General features: G+C 43.2%; 1 protein-coding gene across 2 annotated transcripts in view; it reads left to right on the top strand.

The window, feature by feature from the left end:
* The window catches only part of LOC311286243 (integrin alpha-M-like), a 49,424-nt gene that overhangs the window by 2,751 nt on the left and 27,194 nt on the right, over window positions 1-19,479 (top strand). The window contains exons 2-3 of one of the 2 annotated variants that reach the window (XM_084402365.1): window positions 10,847-10,979; window positions 11,125-11,219. In XM_084402365.1, coding sequence (XP_084258491.1) covers window positions 10,847-10,979; window positions 11,125-11,219 — 228 coding nt within the window. The remainder of the gene's footprint in view (window positions 1-10,846; window positions 10,980-11,124; window positions 11,220-19,479) is intronic. The other variant, XM_084402366.1, reaches the window with a different exon arrangement.

Raw genomic sequence — 19,479 nt, 5'->3', positions numbered from 1 at the left:
CTTATAAATTATACGGTATTTGAAGGGGAGCCAATGAAGTTGCTGCAGGACTGGTATTATGTGACTGATGGAGGGGGTTCTGGTAATGATACGGCAGCAGAGTTTTGGACTAGTTGCAGTTTATGGATGGATTTGTCAGGTAGACCATAGAGGAGAAAGTTGCAATAGTCTAGGCGAGAGGTGACCAGGTTGTGAACCAGAATTTCAGCACTGTTGGGGGAGAGAGTTGGGCGTAGGCGAGAGATGTTACGTAAATGGAAATATGCTGACCGAGTGATGTTATTAATGTGGGACTGGAATGACAGAGTGCTATCTAGGATGACACCCAGACTCTTGACCTGAGGGGAGGGGAACACAGATGAATTGTCGATGGAAATGGAGAAGTCATTTATTTTAGATAGGATGGATTTAGTGCCAATAAGGAGGAGTTCAGTTTTGTCACTGTTGAGCTTGAGAAAGTTTAGGGAGAACCAGGATCTGATTTCCTGAAGACAGTTGGATAGAGAGGTGGGAGGGAGGGATGTGGTGGGTTTAGTGGATAGGTAGAGCTGGGTGTCATCTGCATAGCAATGGAACTGGATGTTATGTTTACGAAAAATATGGCCAAGAGGGAGAAGGTAGATAATGAACAAAAGGGGTCCAAGGACAGAACCTTGGGGAACACCAGAGGAAAGGGGGGTGGAATGGGATCTGAATGTTTTAAGTTGTACAAACTGAGTACGGCCAGAAAGATATGATTTAAACCAGTGCAGGGGTGTATCAGATAATCCAAGGGAAGCTAGTCGGTCGATGAGGATGGTGTGGGAAATGGTGTCAAAAGCCGCACTCAGGTCCAGGAGGATGAGGATTGTTAGAAATCCAGAGTCCGCAGCCATGAGAAGGTTATTGGTTATTTTAACAAGAGCTGTTTCGGTGCTATGAAGGGCATGGAAACCTGATTGGAACTGTTCATAGAGACTATTGTGGGTGAGGTGGTCATGAATCTGAGAGGCAACTGTTTTTTCCAGGATTTTTGAAAGGAAGGGGAGGTTGGAAATTGTGCAGAAATTTTTGAAGTTGCTGGGGTCAGCTCCAGGTTTCTTGAGAATGGGGGTTATTGCCGCTGATTTGAGGGGTGACGGAACAATACTAGTGATAAGAGAGGAATGGATAATTGCAGTTATAAGAGGGGTCAGGGAGTGAATGCAAGCTTTAACCAGTGTAGTCGGGAGTGTTTAGATTTGCGGACAAGGTTGGTTATTTCAGCAGCAAAGTCAGAGAAAAGATGACAAGAAGTTATTTGAAAATCAGAGGATAGTTTGAGGGGTGAGATCTGAGGGGGTAACTGTTGATGTATACGATCAATTTTAGTAGTAAAAAATGTCATAATGGAATTACAGGAGTCAGTGGAGTAAAAATGAGGTGGGAGAGAATCAGGTGGACGTAGTGTTTTATGCACCAGTGAGAAAAGTGCTTGAGAGTTACCAGAGCCTGATCTGATTAAATCTGTATAATAGTTGGACTTTGCAGTAGAAAGAGAATCTTTATAGGAAAGTAAATGGGTATAAAACATTTGTTTATGGATGGTCAAACCAGTTTTTCTATAGAGGCGTTCCAGTTGGCGACCTCTGGCTTTCAGTTGACGATGTTCAGAAGTAAACCAGGGTGCAGATTGAGAAAAGGAAACAGTCCGTGTTTTTAATGGGGCCAGGGTATCAAGAAGATGGTGTAGTCCATAATCGTAGTAACTGAGCAGTTCATCAGGGGTGGATGTGAAGTCAATATTGGGAAGATTGGCAATACCAGAGTCTAAAGCTGCTGGGTCAATGGACTTGATGTTGCGAAAAGAGATTGTACGTGAAAGTTTCGTTTTGAGCAGTGTCGCCTTAGCATTAAATGAGAAAAGTTTATGGTCAGAGATGGAAGGTCAAATGTAGTACAGTTAAAAGGAGTGACACCAGAGCAGCAAAGTAGATCCAAGGTATGGCCTTTTGAATGGGTGGGGAAATTAATAAACTGCTGCAAATCAAAACTATCAAGGCATGATATAAAGTCTTTTGTGAGGTAGTTATTGCCATTATGAATATGGATATTAAAATCACAAATCACAGAATAACATTAGGGGAGAGAGGTGAAATAAGTGTAAGAAAAGCAGAAAATTCATTGATGAATTCTGAATTGGGCTTAGGTGCAGTGCTCGAATTGAGGGGGGGCTGGGGGGATTCGGGACCCCCCATAAGGTATTAGGGACCCCCCATAAGAAATAAAAAATAGAATTAGGGGGGTCCCTCAGATATTTTTATTTTAGTAAAAATAATAATGACAAATCTGATTAAATGCATGCAATGGATACAGTACATTTCGTGAATTGATTATTTACAATAATTTATTTTAAGTTTGTTTATAGCTAGTTGTCTCTTTAAAATGTAAACGCCCCGCCCCACATCTAAAGAGCGCTGTGCGCGCGCATGACATCGTTGACGGACAGGATTGTTTGTTTGGCGCCGCTCCAGTGAAGCTAATTTTGGCTTTTTAAAAAATGGAGAAAAATAAACCTCCACTCCCAGTCGGGAAGAGAAAGCTTCTTACTGACTTTTTTGAGGGGTAATTGTTTCTCTCTGTATATCTTTCTACTTTATATCTGTCCACTCCATGCCGGGGCTTTTGTATTCCTTGCATAAATTGGAAACACTTAGGCTTAAGTTACTAATTTTTCATTATTAATAGTCCTCCTGGTTCTACAGGAGTGCTAGAGATCTCGATGAAGATGGATAAGTAAGGGTTAATGCCCGACGAGGTGTCCATTGTCAGGTATTAATGCGCGTCGGACGGTTGCCTCCGCCGAAGTCCATTAATACCTGACAATGGACATCTCGCAGGGCATTAACCCGCTTATACCATGGTCACTTAACAAATAACACATTTTTAAACCATTAGTTTATATTTTAATTAGTTTTACAATCGAAATCTAAAGGCTGTCATTGATAAACGGACCTTATCTGAGCCACAAAGTCTGATATTAAATATAGAGTCATTTCAGCCTTAATAAGCCTGTTAACAAGCAGAATCACTGAAGGAAAGAAGAGGACAGAAAAAGAGACGAGCAGAAACACAAGAACTACAACTGACTTCAGCCACAGTCTAAGATGCTGTTTGTGGAGTTGTTTAATCCTCCTCTGCTGAGATCTTCACAGATTTAATGTCTCCTTTTCGCTTCAGTTGATTTCATCTTAGACTGTCACTGTGGCTGAAGTCAGTAGTTCTTGTGTTTCTGCTCGTCTCTTTTTCTGTCCTCTTCTTTCCTTCAGTGATTCTGCTTGTTAACAGGCTTATTAAGGCTGAAATGACTCCATATTTAATATACACAGGTTTTGCGGCTCAGATAAGGTCCAGGTCTGGTTTATTTATTTGCTCTTGGCTGACATGTGGCATTGCTATGGCCTGCTTGTGGCCCAGATCTGGCAAACAGGAGTGAGCCGCCCAAGTGTCATCATTCCACGCTGCATGTGGGTCAGATCCGCATTCCACAAGTGCCAGATGTGGGCCGGATCTGGGCCGAAACGCAGGGTTCTCAAGTCTCACGCATTGGCCGTGAGACACACGCAATTCAACCAGTTCACACGCTCACACGCCACACCGTGTATTTCTCACGCTGAAAAGGCAATGCCAACCAAGTTGTCCTGCAAGCTTTATATATAACGTTGTATACGAGCGCAGGCACACAAAGTGAAGTTTCCTGCCGCCAGCACGTATCTCGGCCAGATTGCGTTCGTTACATAGATGCGCGAACCATAGGCGCGAACACACGGAAGTTGACGGAAAATTCTCGGCCGCCGTACGTTCGTTACTAAGTAACCAACAACATCACGCGAACACACGTCTTGATGGAGAAGGTAAGTTGGAATTAAGAAAGCTCGTCTAACATTTTTAGGCCAGAACATTAAATATATCAATGTTATAAAGGCGTCAAAATGTGCAACAAACACTTACAACACAAAACACATTTCATAAGCTGCAGTGTGTACTCTTGTGTACACACACACACACACACACACACACACACACATGTAGTGTTTTAATTTTTTATGGGGACTTTCCATAGACATAATGATTTTTATACTGTACAAACTGTATATTCTATTCCCTTACACTAACCCTACCCCTAAACCTACCCATCACAGAAAACTTACTGCAATTTCACATTTTCAAAAAAACATAACTTTTTTGATTTATAAGCCGTTTTCCTCATGGGGACCAAAAAAATTCCCCACACGAACAAGGATTTCGGATATTGCCATCCTTGTGGGGACATTTTGTCCCCATAATGTAAGGTTTACCAGGCCATACTTACACACACACCTTAATACTATGTCATTTGTTCACAATGTCCCACCACACAATAAATCATTATACCATTACGACTAGACACATTCAAAATGCAAAAAGATTTGTTTTTCCAAACTGTTTGGAGCAATTTGTTATATTTTTGTATATTTGTAATTTTGAAATATAACATTTAAGAGTATATTTGATGTGATTAATTGCTCTGTCATTTATCAGATTTACCAATTGTTATAATTTCAATTTGTGCTGGTTAATTATGAACAATGGGTAAAATTGGGGGGCGGGGACGGACGGGCGGGGGCGGGGCTCCATTAGGGCTCCTCCCCTAACCGCATGTGATCTCACTCCAAGCTTTTGATAAAACTTGAGAACCCTGGAAACGTGTTTTCTACATTTCTATGTAACACATTATATATAGTTATGTTCAGTTCTCCATTTCAGTTGTGGCAAAAGAGACTGAGTTTATATATATATAGTACATTGTAAAAAAATTCTAACCTCCCTAACTCAAAATTTTCTAGTGACTGATAACATCTAAATTTTTCAATTGGCCCAAGTGAAAATCTGTAATTTACAGAATTTCACTTGGGCCAATTGCAAAATTTAGATGTTATCAGTCACTAGAAAATTTTGAGTTAGGGAGGTTAGAAATATTCACCCTCTAAATCCATATTACTTTAGTAAGTAATTTAAAAGAAGAATTATATACACAATTCTTTATCCAGCGTTTTTAATAAATAGTATATATACGCATATTATGATCAAATATACTGTATATTTTGTATAAAGTGTATATTGCGAGACTAACCAACCCCCCGCCCAAACCCTTGGGGACCCCCCATAAGACTTGACTCAATTCGAGCTCTGCTTAGGTGGACGATACACGGTGGCTACAATGATAGGGGATGGATCATTTAGTTTAATGACAAGAGACTCAAATGACTGGAAAAGTGGCACAGAGACAGGCGAGACTTTACAGCTCTCGCGATAGATTATCGCGAGACCTCCCCCGTGACCTGTAGCGCGGGGTTGACAGCTGTAAACAAACCCGGGGGGAGTTGCTTCGTTCAACTGGGAAAAGTCATTTGGTTGCTGCCAAGTCTCTGTCAGACTAAAAAAGTCATATTTGCGGTCATTGATGAGATCCTGGAGAAAAAGTCCTTTGCCCGAAAGTGATCGGATGTTGTATAATCCAAAGTGGAGATCACTTAAGTTGTTCTTGTGGGAGACAGAGCTAGCATTAGCAGACCTAGGTAGACTGGTTAGCACACTATGGTCCACCCTCCTGCTGGATGATCTCGGTTGATGGCGAGATGAGGACCAGAAGGAGTTGATTGAAGTGGAGGCATCGATGTTGAAACTCCGTTGGGACCCGCGATGAAAATATCTCCGACGAGGTATGCGAGCGTTTTCCCGGGCCAGGGTGCGGCATCGATTGTAGAACTGCTGAGACAGTCGGATTGAAGCAAAGTTTGAGAAGCTCAGCAGCCGAGTATTGGAGCAGGGCCGACGAGGAACTTGTCAGGAGTAGCGCAGCAGTTCACATGAGTATCACCGACTTGCTGATCCACATTCTGGCTCACACAACAAGGTCAGGTAGAGAAGCAAAAGAGCCAGGTGTAGCTGGTATGAACGCAGCATATATATATGTATATCAGCAGGGCAATAAACAGTTAAAAGTTCAATAAAAGCCGAAGTTAAAAGTCAAATTTTTTTTTTAAAAATCAGAGAGCAGCGGCAGCGAGTCGCGCCGAGTCGCGCTGGGCCGTTCACTCAATGAATCCTTAACTTTGAAATACGTATGATAAAATCAATGTATACTTTTAAAAAAGAAAGATTACACTTGAAATATTGTTAAAATTGTAATTTTATATGATTAATTTTAAAGTTGATTTATATGTGAAAACTGTTTAATAAAATGGTAGATGTAAGTAACATCTTAATAGGTCTATATAAACCTTCTCATTAAATTATTTATTATAGTTTTTTATTAGTGACACATTTGGGGAGAGGACATATTCCAAAACTTTATGAAAATACAGTATGAGAATTAACTGCATAGTTACTAGAAATGTTTACCTTGGATATTATGCAATTTGCTTGCATTCAAAATAAGTCTTTACTTGTGGTAAATTATGCGGGTCATTGTCTTCTCAGGTGTGAATCACAGCATTATTCATGATCATTCACACCCCATGCATATTGCCTAAATAGAGTGTAATTACACCTTTGCCATTAACATGTTTATAAGCAACTGAAAAAAGTTGTCCGTAGCGATGGTGGGACGATTGTGGATGAGTTTATTAACACTGAGGAGTCCTGCTGACTTCAACATTAATATGAGTCTCTGTACATGAACATGGTAAAATCAAAAATCAAACACCTTGGAAATGACAGGTATGTTGGCACAAAGGTGTGTGACTGTTCAAGTCTCTGTCTTTAGATCAGTATGTTCAATAATGTGTTTTTTGTCCTTTGTTATGTATCTTTGGATTATGTTGTGCTGTAAATAAATCCAAACAATCAAAAAGCCATTATTTTAATCTCTCCACATTCTTTGTTCTAGTTCCCTCACAGTCCCACCTGATAGGGCCATTATGGAAGGGTGTTTGTCTTTCTCAGGTGTGAAAACATCATTCATGATATTCATGATGATCCTCACATAAAGCTTTCTTATACAAAACATGTCTATATGTTTAAACATGTTTAAATCAATATATTGTTTTACCTGAATTGAGTTGTCAGGATGATTTTCACAGTTATAAATAATTAAATTTCTTGCTTTGGCTCTCAACGAAGGCGGTCACATTTTTCTACCCTCCTCTCCCTTATCTTCCCTGCTTTGCTCCTCTCGTCTCGTCTACTGTCTTGTACTTTGAGAGACTCTCTCCGCACTACTCTACAAATTAAGAAATTATGGATTTGATCAACTGGTCTCTCAACGCAATTGACACCATCTTCTCGACGAGAAGCTTGGGTTCGGGGGAACCTGACTGCCCTGCCGGAACGTTCGCAGCTGGCTACACGATGGACGCATGGGAGAGGTGGCGGGTCGTGTGTCTGGCGGCTCTTTCCGTGGAGGACATTGAAGATATCTACCTATTCGGAACCATGATAACAGGTTTTCTGCTGTTTGGATTAGGCATTGCCCTGGTTTATCGAGGAATTAAGAAGACGGTGACAGCTGTCCAAAGCCCCACAAGGCTGCCCGTTATGATTGAAGCAGTGGGCAGAGCTGTTGGCACTCAGACTGTGACTATGAACCACAATATGGATAACATCATGGAGAAGCTCACAGCTTTGCAAAGGCAAATGGATCGTTTCGGAGACCCAAACGGACCAGGAGCTGTGTAAATTGGAATGCGGCTACTCGTCCCAAGACCAAACAACCACAATCTTATCTGCTTTTGGCCCCCCTCTATCAGCACTGGCCTTGGCCGAGGCCGCTGCTGGAACAACAACTCCCTCTGGAGAGAGCACTGCAGCGAGACGCTCTCGTTCCTTCCCCGACTCCCCACTGACACCTGCTGATTGTTGACTCTGTCTGGGACCTGATCAAGGTTGTCTCCATGGCAACTGCTGTGTTTCGCTATGACATCCTGCGGACTGAGGCACCTAGATTGGGATGCCAGGCGTAGCGACTCTTCAGGCCTACACATACACGAACTCTTACATAGATACAGATATGCAATCACCCTACCCCACCCCCCATCCCACGCCTTCAACGCTTTTTACCACCAGTTTGTCAGGCGGGTCTGTGACCAGCGCCGAAATGGCTGCAGGACCGGATGGCTGCTTGCCTTTGCTGGATTACCTCCAACCCCATCTCCCCTACCCCCTCCCCCGTCCCCCCTCCCCCCTCCCCTGTTGCAAGTCTTGTGTGTTCATGTTGTGTACTGATTATGTGCAAATTGCTGAGGTGTTTTACTGTCCCCAAACTGTACTCCCTATTGGAGCATAGTCTGGGGGTTGCCTTTTTTTCTCCTCAACTCTCCTCATGTTATGCTGTATTCTTACTAACTTCAGGTCGGTCCTAAATTGCATTTCGTTGCCTTGTACCTGTACTTGTGTAATGACAATAAATTGAATCTAATCTAATCTAATCTAATAAGCAAGGGTTTCATGACCTTATTTCATTTACAATTTTTGTTTTTTTGTTTTTTCACAAACCACTCATAAATGTCATTATCTCAAAACTACAAACTTTTACATACATGCTGCTGATATATTATTGTAGCAGAGCTTGTGCTGAATACAGTGTAATCAGACTTTAGCCATGGACATATTACCAGGCTGATTGCAAAGAAAAGTGTGCTTTCTCCATTACAGAGGACCACTTTTTTAGGGCTGTGTGGGATTCGACGATGATGCAGGCAAGTCTGTCTCCTGCTCGTAGCGGTTCGATCCTCACAGCCGTGATCAAGATAAAGCTAGGCCAGTCACTCAGTTTGGAGACTCTTAGGTCTAATGTCAGCTGTGTCAAACGAGATACCCTTTGGCCTGCTGTACATGAGACCTTTGCAGTGGTGGCTCAAGACCAGGGGGTTTCCCTGAGGGGCAACCCGTTCCACATTATCAAAGTTATATGCAGGTGCTTCATACTTTGGTTATGTGAAAGAAGCCTTGGTTCTTGTCCCAGGGTCCTGTACTGGGAGCTCCTTGTCGTCGCCTTACACGTAAGACAGATGCTTCCCTCGGGTTGGGGAGCGATCATGGAAGGTCATTCAGCTCGGGGTCTGTGGAGGGGTCATCATCTCTCTTGGCACTTAACTGACTGGTGATGATGGCTCAGGCTCTACATCCCTGGGCACCAAATTCAGGGAGCAGACATCCTGTAGAGGCAGGGGCTGAGGCCCAGGAAATGGAGACTGTCAACTCTGGTTCTCCCTGTCATTTCCAGCCCCTTTGTGATAGATGGGTGCCCGTAGTGGAAATTGTTTATACATATTTTAAAAGCCTTCCAGAAATAAATGAGTATTAATTTAATTTACTGAAGTAATCAATAGTGAGACACTTAAGGCTGATTTATACTTCTGCGTCGGACCTACGCCGGAGCCTCTACGCTGTAGGCAACGCGTTGGTTTTCATTTATACTTCTGCGTCGTTGTCCGCGTTCACGCGCGCAGATGGAGCATGTGAAACCCGAGGGAGCGGCCCTAGCAGACCAATCACAGCGCTTGCGCCCGCGTAGAGTTGACGCGTTGTTACATTTTTGGAGAGGTGCACGTCAGGGTACGCCGAAAGGTACGCGCGCTACACACAGCCTACGACGTAAGTTCGACGCAGAAGTATAAATTGGGCTTTATTTGTGTAAAAAGCACTAATTGTTTAAGACTCAAAGTTGAGGACTTGCAACTTGACTTGGACTTGTCTATCTTGACGTGAGACTTGACTTGGACTTGAATGCAAATACTCTAGATTTACTTAGACACAGACACACACACACAGACACAGATAGACAGACACACACACACACACACACACACACACACACACACACACACACACACAAAGGGATATTCCACAGACATTCCACAGACTTCTATTGTTTTCATTTCCATGCAGAAGCAAGCAGTTTCCGTTTCAGTTTCCTGTGAATGAGCGAGACCATAGAAAACATACAAATACCTATACAGAACAGTGTGTTAGAAGTGCAGTCAAACTATTTGCACTAAAAACCAGTGTGTTTATGATAACAGTTAAATTAAAATAATATAATATAATACCAAATACCAGTTCAGCAAAACAGACAGCTATAATAACTGGATACAACCTTCTGCATTTTTACAATCATTTCTTTTTTTTTAAATCAAGCTTTTACAAATGAGGATGCCCTTAAACTGAGGTTTTGTCAGGTTTAGCTCAAATGTGTCATAAACATAATATCAAGTAGGTACACACACACACACACACTGACATATTTTCCAGAATAAGGCTGGTTTGTGCTGGTGACGCTGGTCATCTGCTCATGAACTGCAGCAGAACACACTCAAACCAGTGCAGATGATTGAGGTCTTCAGGGGAAACCAGCTCTGGAGTCTCTGTGACTGAGCCACTTCAGGTCCGGACAGATGGAAGAGAAGTGGCACAAACACAGAGACTCCAGAGCTTGTGTTTCTGAGGAGGTTAATCGAGCCACAGGTGCTGCTGATGCTCAGATACTAAACCAGAGAGGATTGCTGATGCTCTGCTGGCCATCCTTCAAGAACTTAAAATTAGAGTAAGAAAAGGGCTCAGAAAATCTCTCTCATGTCTAGGTCACTTCCTCTTTAAACTGTTGCAATAGAAACTATGAGCAATACCAAACTATTTATGGTTATATTTATGTAACAATACGCTAGTCCTTCTTAGTACATTCCTTGCATACTGTATGTAAATACATATTTGTCTATTGTGGTTATATACATATCATTTTTTGCATCTTATGGAATGACAGACAGACAGGAAGAGAAACTTTAGCTTTTAACTTCTTAAGTGAATCTTTAAGAAACATTCTCACAAGCGTCTCCTGATGTCTCAACAGTCTCTCTCGCTTCTCCAGTGTCTCTTTCAGAGGCCTTCAATATCGACACTGAACATCCACTGAGATTTAACGGCACGGCAGAAGATTTCTTTGGTTACAGCGTTTATCAGTCGGAGTTTGAAAACAGGAAACAGTGAGTGAAACACACACACACACACAAACACACACACACACACACACACACACACACACACACACACACACACACACACTGGTTGCTAGGGTGTTCTACATGTGTTTTCTGAGGGTCTGATTGATTGTGAGGGTGTTTTTGGCAGGATCATCGTTGGAGCCCCATTAAAAGGAAACTCAGCGGGTGAAATGTACAGTTGCACAGTAGATCTGCAGTCCTGCACACCACTGCTCTGGACAGGTATCACCCTCACACACACTATCTGTCACGATCACTGTCACACACACTATCTGTCATGACCACCGCCGTCACACACACTATCTGTCACGATCACCATCACACACACTATCTGTCATGACCACCGTCACACACACTATCTGTCACGATCACCGTCACACACACTATCTGTCATGACCACCGCCGTCACACACACTATCTGTCATGATCACCGTCACACACACTTTCTGTCACGATCACCGTCACACACACTATCTGTCATGACCACACTATCTGTCATGACCACCGTCACACACACTATCTGTCATGATCTCCGTCGCACACACTATCTGTCACGATCACCGCCGTCACACACACTATCTGTCATGACCACACTATCTGTCATGACCACCGTCACACACACTATCTGTCATGATCTCCGTCACACACACTATCTGTCATGATCACCACCGTCACACACACTATCTGTCACGATCACCGTCACACACACTATCTGTCATGATCACCGTCACACACACTATCTGTCACGATCACCGTCACACACACTATCTGTCATGACCACCGTCACACACACTTTCTGTCACGATCACCGTCACACACACTATCTGTCACGACCACCGTCACACACACTATCTGTCATGATCACCGTCACACACACTTTCTGTCACGATCACCGTCACACACACTATCTGTCACGACCACTGTCACACACACTATCTGTCATGATCACCACCGTCACACACACTATCTGTCACGATCTCCGTCACAAGTGCAGCGGTGGTCGTGAGCTTTGAGCTCTCAACTGCTTTATAAACAGCATCAAATTTCTGTGTTTGTTGACGGTGGGTTAGAGGGCAGAAAAGTGAGTGCTTCACTGTTTCAGTTCACTGTTCAGTGTTGCCGCGGTCATTCCCCTGTGTGCTCCGGCACTGGTGATGGGTCCCATTTCCTGAAAGAGCAACATGGGTGAGTTTTTCTTTTTCAAGATGCTATTCCACCCGTGCGTTTCTGGATGCAATCATTCCCTGTCCCCACAAATGGACGGTCACAATGGTTGTATCACGTGTTCGCACAGCCACGTCTGTTGCCCCTCCGGACTCGTCCCTCCGCCAGTTGTTTCTTCTCCTGTCTGAGTGGATATCCCTCGACACAGAAAGAACTCTGGCCACAGCTGGCCCTGGGGTCCCCGCAGAAATGTGTTCCCCAGTGAGCCTTCTTGCACTACGGTGCTAAAATCAGGAAGAGATGGAGCAGGTCTTGCTAGTTGCCCCTCATTGCCCAAACCGACCTCTCCTCTCGACAGCCTATCTGACTCCTTCCTCTGAGGACATTCTCAGGGATGGGGCACGACGGCACCCACATCTAGACCTTGGAGAGTTCCAGGTCTGGTTCTACAAAGAACAGGATGCAGAGGTTCTGGTTACTACAGCAAGTTTCAAGTTTGAATTTATTTATATAGCACTGTAACGCAGTTCAGATGTTATGGGAAGAAGGAGGCGGGAACCGGCGAACATTCATGAAACTTTAATGATAAAAATAAAACAAATACAAAACGAAAGTAAAAGATTAACAATTAACTATTAGATTAATAGACTATATAGATTAACAATACAATACAAAGACTATATAGATTAACAATACAATAAAATAAAACAAAACAAACTCAGGCCTGTCCTCTCTGCCTCTTCACTGTCGTCGCTCCTCCTTTATGCTTCCGCTCCTCCGTGAGAGATACGAGACCGGTGCGTCGCGCAGGAGTCGCTCAACAGAGTAATCACGCCACCGGCCTCGTGCTGCCCTCTCACGGCCCTCAGCCTCGTCCTGCTCGCCACAAGCACATTTAAAAACAGCAAACAAGGCTGACTAAAGTGCTGAACAATACACAAGATAAAGAACAAGGACAAACCACACATTCATGACAAAAGCTAAAGAACAAAAAAAGGTTTTAAGAGAAGATTTAAAAGCAGTTAAAGATTGAGCCACTCTGATGTAAACCGGAAGGCTGTTCCACAGCCTAGGGCCAGCAATAGCAAAGACTCTGTCTCCTCTATTCTTCAACCGTGATCTGGGGACGGACAAAAGACTCTTATCACCAGACCTCAGGTTTCGTGTGGGATTGTGTGGACAGAGTAGCTCGGACAAATAGCTTTGTGCCAGATTATTTAAGGATTTAAAAACAAGGAGAAGAATTTTAAACTCAATTCTAAAATGCACAGATAGCCAATGCAGCGATCTTAAGATAGGAGAAACATGATCAAATTTACGTTTTCTTCTGAGGAACTTTGCAGCAGCATTCTGTACTAATTGAAGACGAGCAACAGAGTATTTGGAGATACCATAGTAGAGAGAGTTGCAATAATCCAACCGCAATGTAATGAGCGCATGGATAGCAATCTCTAAGGTTTTCTCAGAAAGAGAGGATTTGATCTTAGAGAGAAGACGTAGCTGGAAAAAACAACAACTAATCACCACATTTATTTGTTTATCAAATTTGATTTTCTGATCCCAGAAAACACCTAAATTCTTAATGCATGATGAAGTAGAAGGAGAAAGGTAATCCAGGTCAATGTTAAGTTATCCACACTACTCAATAGAGGAGTGCAGCATAGCTGTAGCGAAAGTTGTTGGTTACAAAAGCATTATGTCATCATCAAGAATGAACAGTGCAGTTGTTTTCTTCTTAGATGATGTGAACAAAGTAAATGAGATCGTTGCAAATGCAATTGTGATTAATGATTCTTACACAATGCCTTTGATGCAACCGGCAAAAAATATCTTGTTGTCAAATGTTCCACCTTTCATAATAGATGAAGTGATTCAGAGAGAATTGGCCAGACATGGAAAAATTGTTTCACAGTGTAAAAAAAATTGCCTTAAATTGTAAATTCTTTCCGAAGACAAGTGTACATGATTTTAAACAGTGACACCGCGGAGCTAAATCTTGCAATAAAGTTTAGGCTTGATGAGTTTGATTATGTGATTTATGGCACATTGCATTTACATTTTACATTTACATTTACATTTAGTCATTTAGCAGACACTTTTATCCAAAGCGACTTACAAATCAGGACTAAATTAAGCGAGTCATCATGAAGAGGCATAAAAACAACAACAACGCAAGAAGTGCTCAAAATACGAGGTTCAGACATTATTCAGAGTAGCATAAGCATGATAAGTGAGGTTTTAAAGGGAAAGGTTTTTTTTTATTTTTTTATTTTATTTTTATGCGGTTAAGTGCTCACGGAAGAGATGGGTTTTCAGCTGTTTTTTGAATGTTGCCAGTGATTCTGCATTCCGGATGAGGGTGGGGAGAGCGTTCCACCAGCATGGAGCTGTGAATGAGAATGTTCTGGAAAGTGATTTTGTGGCTTTCTGTGATGGAACCACGAGACGTCGCTCGTTGATCGATCGTAGGCGTCTGGTAGGGATGTAGGCTCGTAGGAGTGAGTGAAAGTAGGAGGGAGCTGAGCCTGTGATAGATCTGTAAGCAAGCGTCAATGCCTTGAACTTGATGCGAGCAGCGAGTGGTAGCCAGTGCAGAGAGATGAACAGAGGAGTGACGTGGGCCCTCTTGGGCTCGTTGAAGACAAGACGAGCTACAGCGTTCTGGATCATCTGAAGAGGTTTGGTTGCACATGCTGGAAGTCCGGCCAGAAGAGCATTGCAGTAGTCTAGCCTAGAGATGACCAAGGCCTGGACGAGAAGTTGTGTTGCGTGCTCAGTTAGGAAAGGCCTGATCTTCCTGATGTTGTGCAGTGCAAACCTGCATGATCGAGCTGTCTTTGAAATGTGATCTGTGAAGGTCAGCTGGTCATCAAACGTTACTCCAAGATTTCTGACCGACCTTGATGGGGTGATTGATGATGAATCAAGTCGTGCTGTAGAGACGGATTGGCAGGGAGGACGAGCAGCTCAGTCTTTGCCAGGTTGAGCTGCAGGTGATGTTCCTTCATCCATGTGGAGATGTCTCTCAGACAGCTTGAGACCCATGCAGCTACTGTGGGATCATCTGGTTGAAACGAGAGGAAGAGCTGTGTGTCATCAGCATAGCAGTGGTAGGAGAAGCCGTGTGCCTGTATGATGTGTCCCAGTGATGTAGTGTAGATGGAGAAGAGGAGAGGACCAAGAACTGAACCCTGGGGAACCCCTGTGGTCAGTTGATGTGCTCTGGATACCTCGCCTCTCCATGCGACCTTGATTTGCGCCATTTCCTCTCCGCTGCCCTGAGTTCGGTCCGGTGTTCACGAAGAACCTCAGATAGCCAGGGGTTAGAAGGAGTAGCGCGTGCTGGCCTGGAGGAGAGAGGGCAGATATTGTCTAGAGTAGAGGTTAGTGTGGAGCATAAGGTGTCCGTTGCAGTATTCACATCCAGAGATGAGAATTGTGAGGGTGGGGGAAGAGAAGATGACACGGCAGAGGAAAGATGGGAGGGGGAAAGTGAGCGCAGGTTTCGCCTGAGGGTGACTGGTGGTGGGGTTGGTGGCGCAGGGGTAGCAAGTTGTAGACTGAAGGTAATGAGGAAATGATCTGAAACATGGAGAGGCCTCACCAAAATGTTGTCTGTGATGCAGTTGCGTGTGTAAACCAGGTCCAGTTGGTTGCCTGATTTGTGAGTACCTGTGGTGATGTGTCGTTTGAGATCGAAGGAGGCTAGTAGAGAGGTGAAGTCTGTTGCATGTGGTTTTTCGAGATGAATGTTGAAGTCACCGAAGACTAGAAGTGGGGTGCCGTCCTCAGGGAAAGAGGACAGCAGCACATCCAGCTCCTCTACGAAGTTACCCAGCTGACCTGGGGGGCGATAAATGACTACAATATGGATCTTACTGGGAGTTGTAAGTGTGATAGCATGGTATTCAAATGAATTGTTGTTGCATAGAGAAGAGAGCGCTGAGTATTTCCAATTGTTGGAAACGAGAAGCCCTGTCCCGCCACCCCTCCCAGACTGGCGAGGGGAGTGAGAGAAGGAGAAATTGCTAGAGAGAGCAGCAGGGGTTGCTGAGTCTTCAGGACGAATCCAGGTCTCAGTCAAGCCCAGGATACTGAGAGTAGAATGAGATGCAAAGGCTGGAATGAAGTCAGCTTTGTTGACTGCTGACTGACAATTCCATAGACCCACGGAAAGAGAGAGAGGAGTGTGTGAGGATGAGAGAATGGGACGCAGATTAGCAGTATCGCGCTGCCTTGTGCCCGTGATGAAAGGGCGTTGTCGAACGATAACAGGAATGTGTTGAAAACACATGCTGATTCGGGAGAAAGATAAGATAAGAAGTGGAAAGGGAAAAGGAGATATGTAAGTGCCTTTCTGGTGTCCTTGCTCGGTGGAGTCGCGCAGGTAGAGTCGATGGTCTTTACCCGAGTCGGTCTTCACACGAGGAGGCTGAACACGAGAGCTGAAGGCTTCTGCTGACGCTTCCGCGACAGCGCGCAAATTACACAGATATACAGATAATGTTTTCACCGCTTGAGTGAGTACAGCTGTTTCGGTCTGGCAATTACGTGGATAACGCGATAATGGGCCAACTTTCGATTTGACAGTGCTAGGAGCAGAGGCTTAAGTGCAAATTAGACAGAGAATGTAGAACACGAAGCAACAATAAGTGATATTGAAAGAGAGGGACAGAAATATAAGGAGGAAAATGAAAATCAGTGTGGTTATTTTTGGAAAAAATGTTAAGGATAGGAAGTCATCGTTTGATTCTCTACAGCAATGGTGGGATAATGCAAAACTAGAAATATAGCAACTGTGCTTTCAGTGTATACTTTCAATGCTTTTAGAGACATTTCCCGATCGCTAGAAGATCTAGAGAGATAAATTGTAGAAATACAAAACTCAATAGAATTTGCAAGACACAGAGAATGTATTAAAGTTCTCAAAAATAAAAAGAGAGTTTTGGATGATTTGTTGGGTGTTAAAGCTCCAGGGTGCTCTGGTACACTCACGCTTTCAAAGTGTAGCGCAGATGGATGGCCCAACCAAGTTCTTTTTTGGACTTGAAAAGAAAAACGGACAAAATGGAAATATGCATTCTTTGACATCTGAATCTGGCATGGAAATGATAAATCCTAAGGAAATAAGGATTGGGAGTGGTTGATTTTTATTCAGAGCTGTATAAGAGTGAACACGTATAGGTGAAAGATATAGCCAGTGAGTTTTATGTGGGTCTACCTAAAGTTCCAGATGGAGCTAATGTTGAACTGGAGAAACCTTTCACGAAAGGTGAATTGTATGATGCCCTAAAGAGTATGGAGTGCGGGAAAGCTCCGGGGATCGACGGTATTCCTGTAGAGTTTTATAGATCCCTCTGGGCAGTACTCGGAGATGATCTTCAAGAAGTGCTTAATGACAGCTTGACCAGAGGGTCGCTGCCTACAAGCTGCCGGAGAGCAGTGATCACCCTTCTGCCGAAGAAAGGGGACCTCAGAAGTGAAGTGAAAGTGAAAGTGAAAGTGACACGTGACGGCCAAGTATGGTAACCCATACTTGGAATTTGACCTCTGCATTTAACCCATCCAAGTTAATGCACACACATTAGGAGCAGAGTAGTGAGTAGTTAACACACACACTGCAAACGTGGATACACACACCCAGAGCAGCGGGCAGCCTTTGTGTGGCGCCCGGGGAGCGATTAGGGGTTAGGTGCCTTGCTCAAGGGCACCTCAGTCATTTCCCACCGGCTCTGAAATTGAACCAGCAACCTTTGGGTTACCAGTCCAACTCCCTAACCACTAGGCCATGACTGCCCCAAAGATCGTCGAGCCACGATGGGAGTATACCCGCCCAGATCAGCCGATCCATCTAGCGATCAATGAGGTGGCGACAGCCTGCTCGCCCTCAACGACATCAAGAACTGGCGACCTGTGTCACTCTTATGCTCGGATATGAAGATCTTATCCAAAGCCTTAGCGATTAGATTAAGAGATGTGATTGGTGGGGTCATCCATGTAGACCAGACATACTGTGTACCCAATCAGTCTATTTTTGACAATATTCATTTAATTAGAGACATTTTGGACATCTCTGGATCATTGGGGTTAAACTTTGGTCTTATTTCCTTAGACCAAGAAAAAGCTTTTGACTGGGTTGAGCATAACTACCTCTGGCAGACTCTGGGAGAGTTTGGTTTCAGTCCAGGTTTTATCAAAATGATCGGGGTGTTATATGTAAACATTGAGAGTGTACTTAAAATCAATGGAGGGTTGAGTTTTAGGATCACAAGAGGTATAAGGCAAGGGTGTGCACTATCGGGTATGTTGTATGCTTTAGCTATTTACCCACTGTTATTAAGAATTAGAGCAAGTACTGATGGTTGGAGTATACAGCAATCTGAGTGTAAAATCAAGTTATCGGCGTATGCCGACGAAATTATTGTCATGGGATTGGTTTGGGATTGGACTCTACTTTGTTTTTAATGGACTCAAGCAAGATTCAATTGAATGGACTGACCTCTTTTTTTAAAGGGATCTTTAGAGTATGGAGCCTTTATAAAGGAGAAGAGGGGTTTCTGAGTCTTTGCATTGGTTACTAGAAGAACTGACTGTGAGTGGAGCTAGATTTGATGTATCAAGGGAAATTGCATGGGGTTTTGATGTCATGTGTACATCAAGAAAAGTTCAACTTTATCATCTAATAGTTGCTGGGGGTCCTGAGTTAAATAACTCACAAGGGGTAGCCTCTTGTTTAAGTTTACAATCTGAAAGGTTAGCAGGGAAACTGCTGAATGTTTTAAAACAGATTCTGACAGTAGAAGAAAAGTCTCTCCTTTTGAGTTACGGTGAAGGAAAGGTGTTTCCGAATAAGAAGATCCTTTTCCAGAGTTATACATTACTCCTGATCTTAAAGGAGCTAACAGGGAGATGTTGGAGAACATAGAAGACTTAAGCATTCATGAGGCTGACAGGAAAAAAATGTATAGAAGGTGTGTCAAGGTTTTACATAAGAAAACATTAAATGGAAGAGTAGATACAGTTTGGAGAGACAAACTAGGTTTGGATCCGAATGTAAAACCTGTGTGGAGAATCTTACACGGCGCAGTTGCTGTTAACTCTTTTGTGAGTCTAATTAACCCAAATGTATGTTATGTGCGTCCTGTTTGTGAAAAAAGGGAGACAATTTTTCATTGTTTTATGGAGTGTTCAAGATTGGGTTATTTTTTTTTACTTTCTTAAATTGTTGTTTAGCAGTTTAAATGAAGTTTTTACTGTTCAGAGTTTTATTCTTGGCTATCGATATGCAGCAAAAAACTGAATAAAAGCAAAATGGCAA

This window comes from Rutilus rutilus (genome assembly GCF_951802725.1).
Source record: "Rutilus rutilus genome assembly, chromosome: 2".
Classification (NCBI taxonomy): domain Eukaryota; kingdom Metazoa; phylum Chordata; class Actinopteri; order Cypriniformes; family Leuciscidae; genus Rutilus; species Rutilus rutilus.
This window is presented reverse-complemented; position numbering and strand designations above follow the sequence as displayed.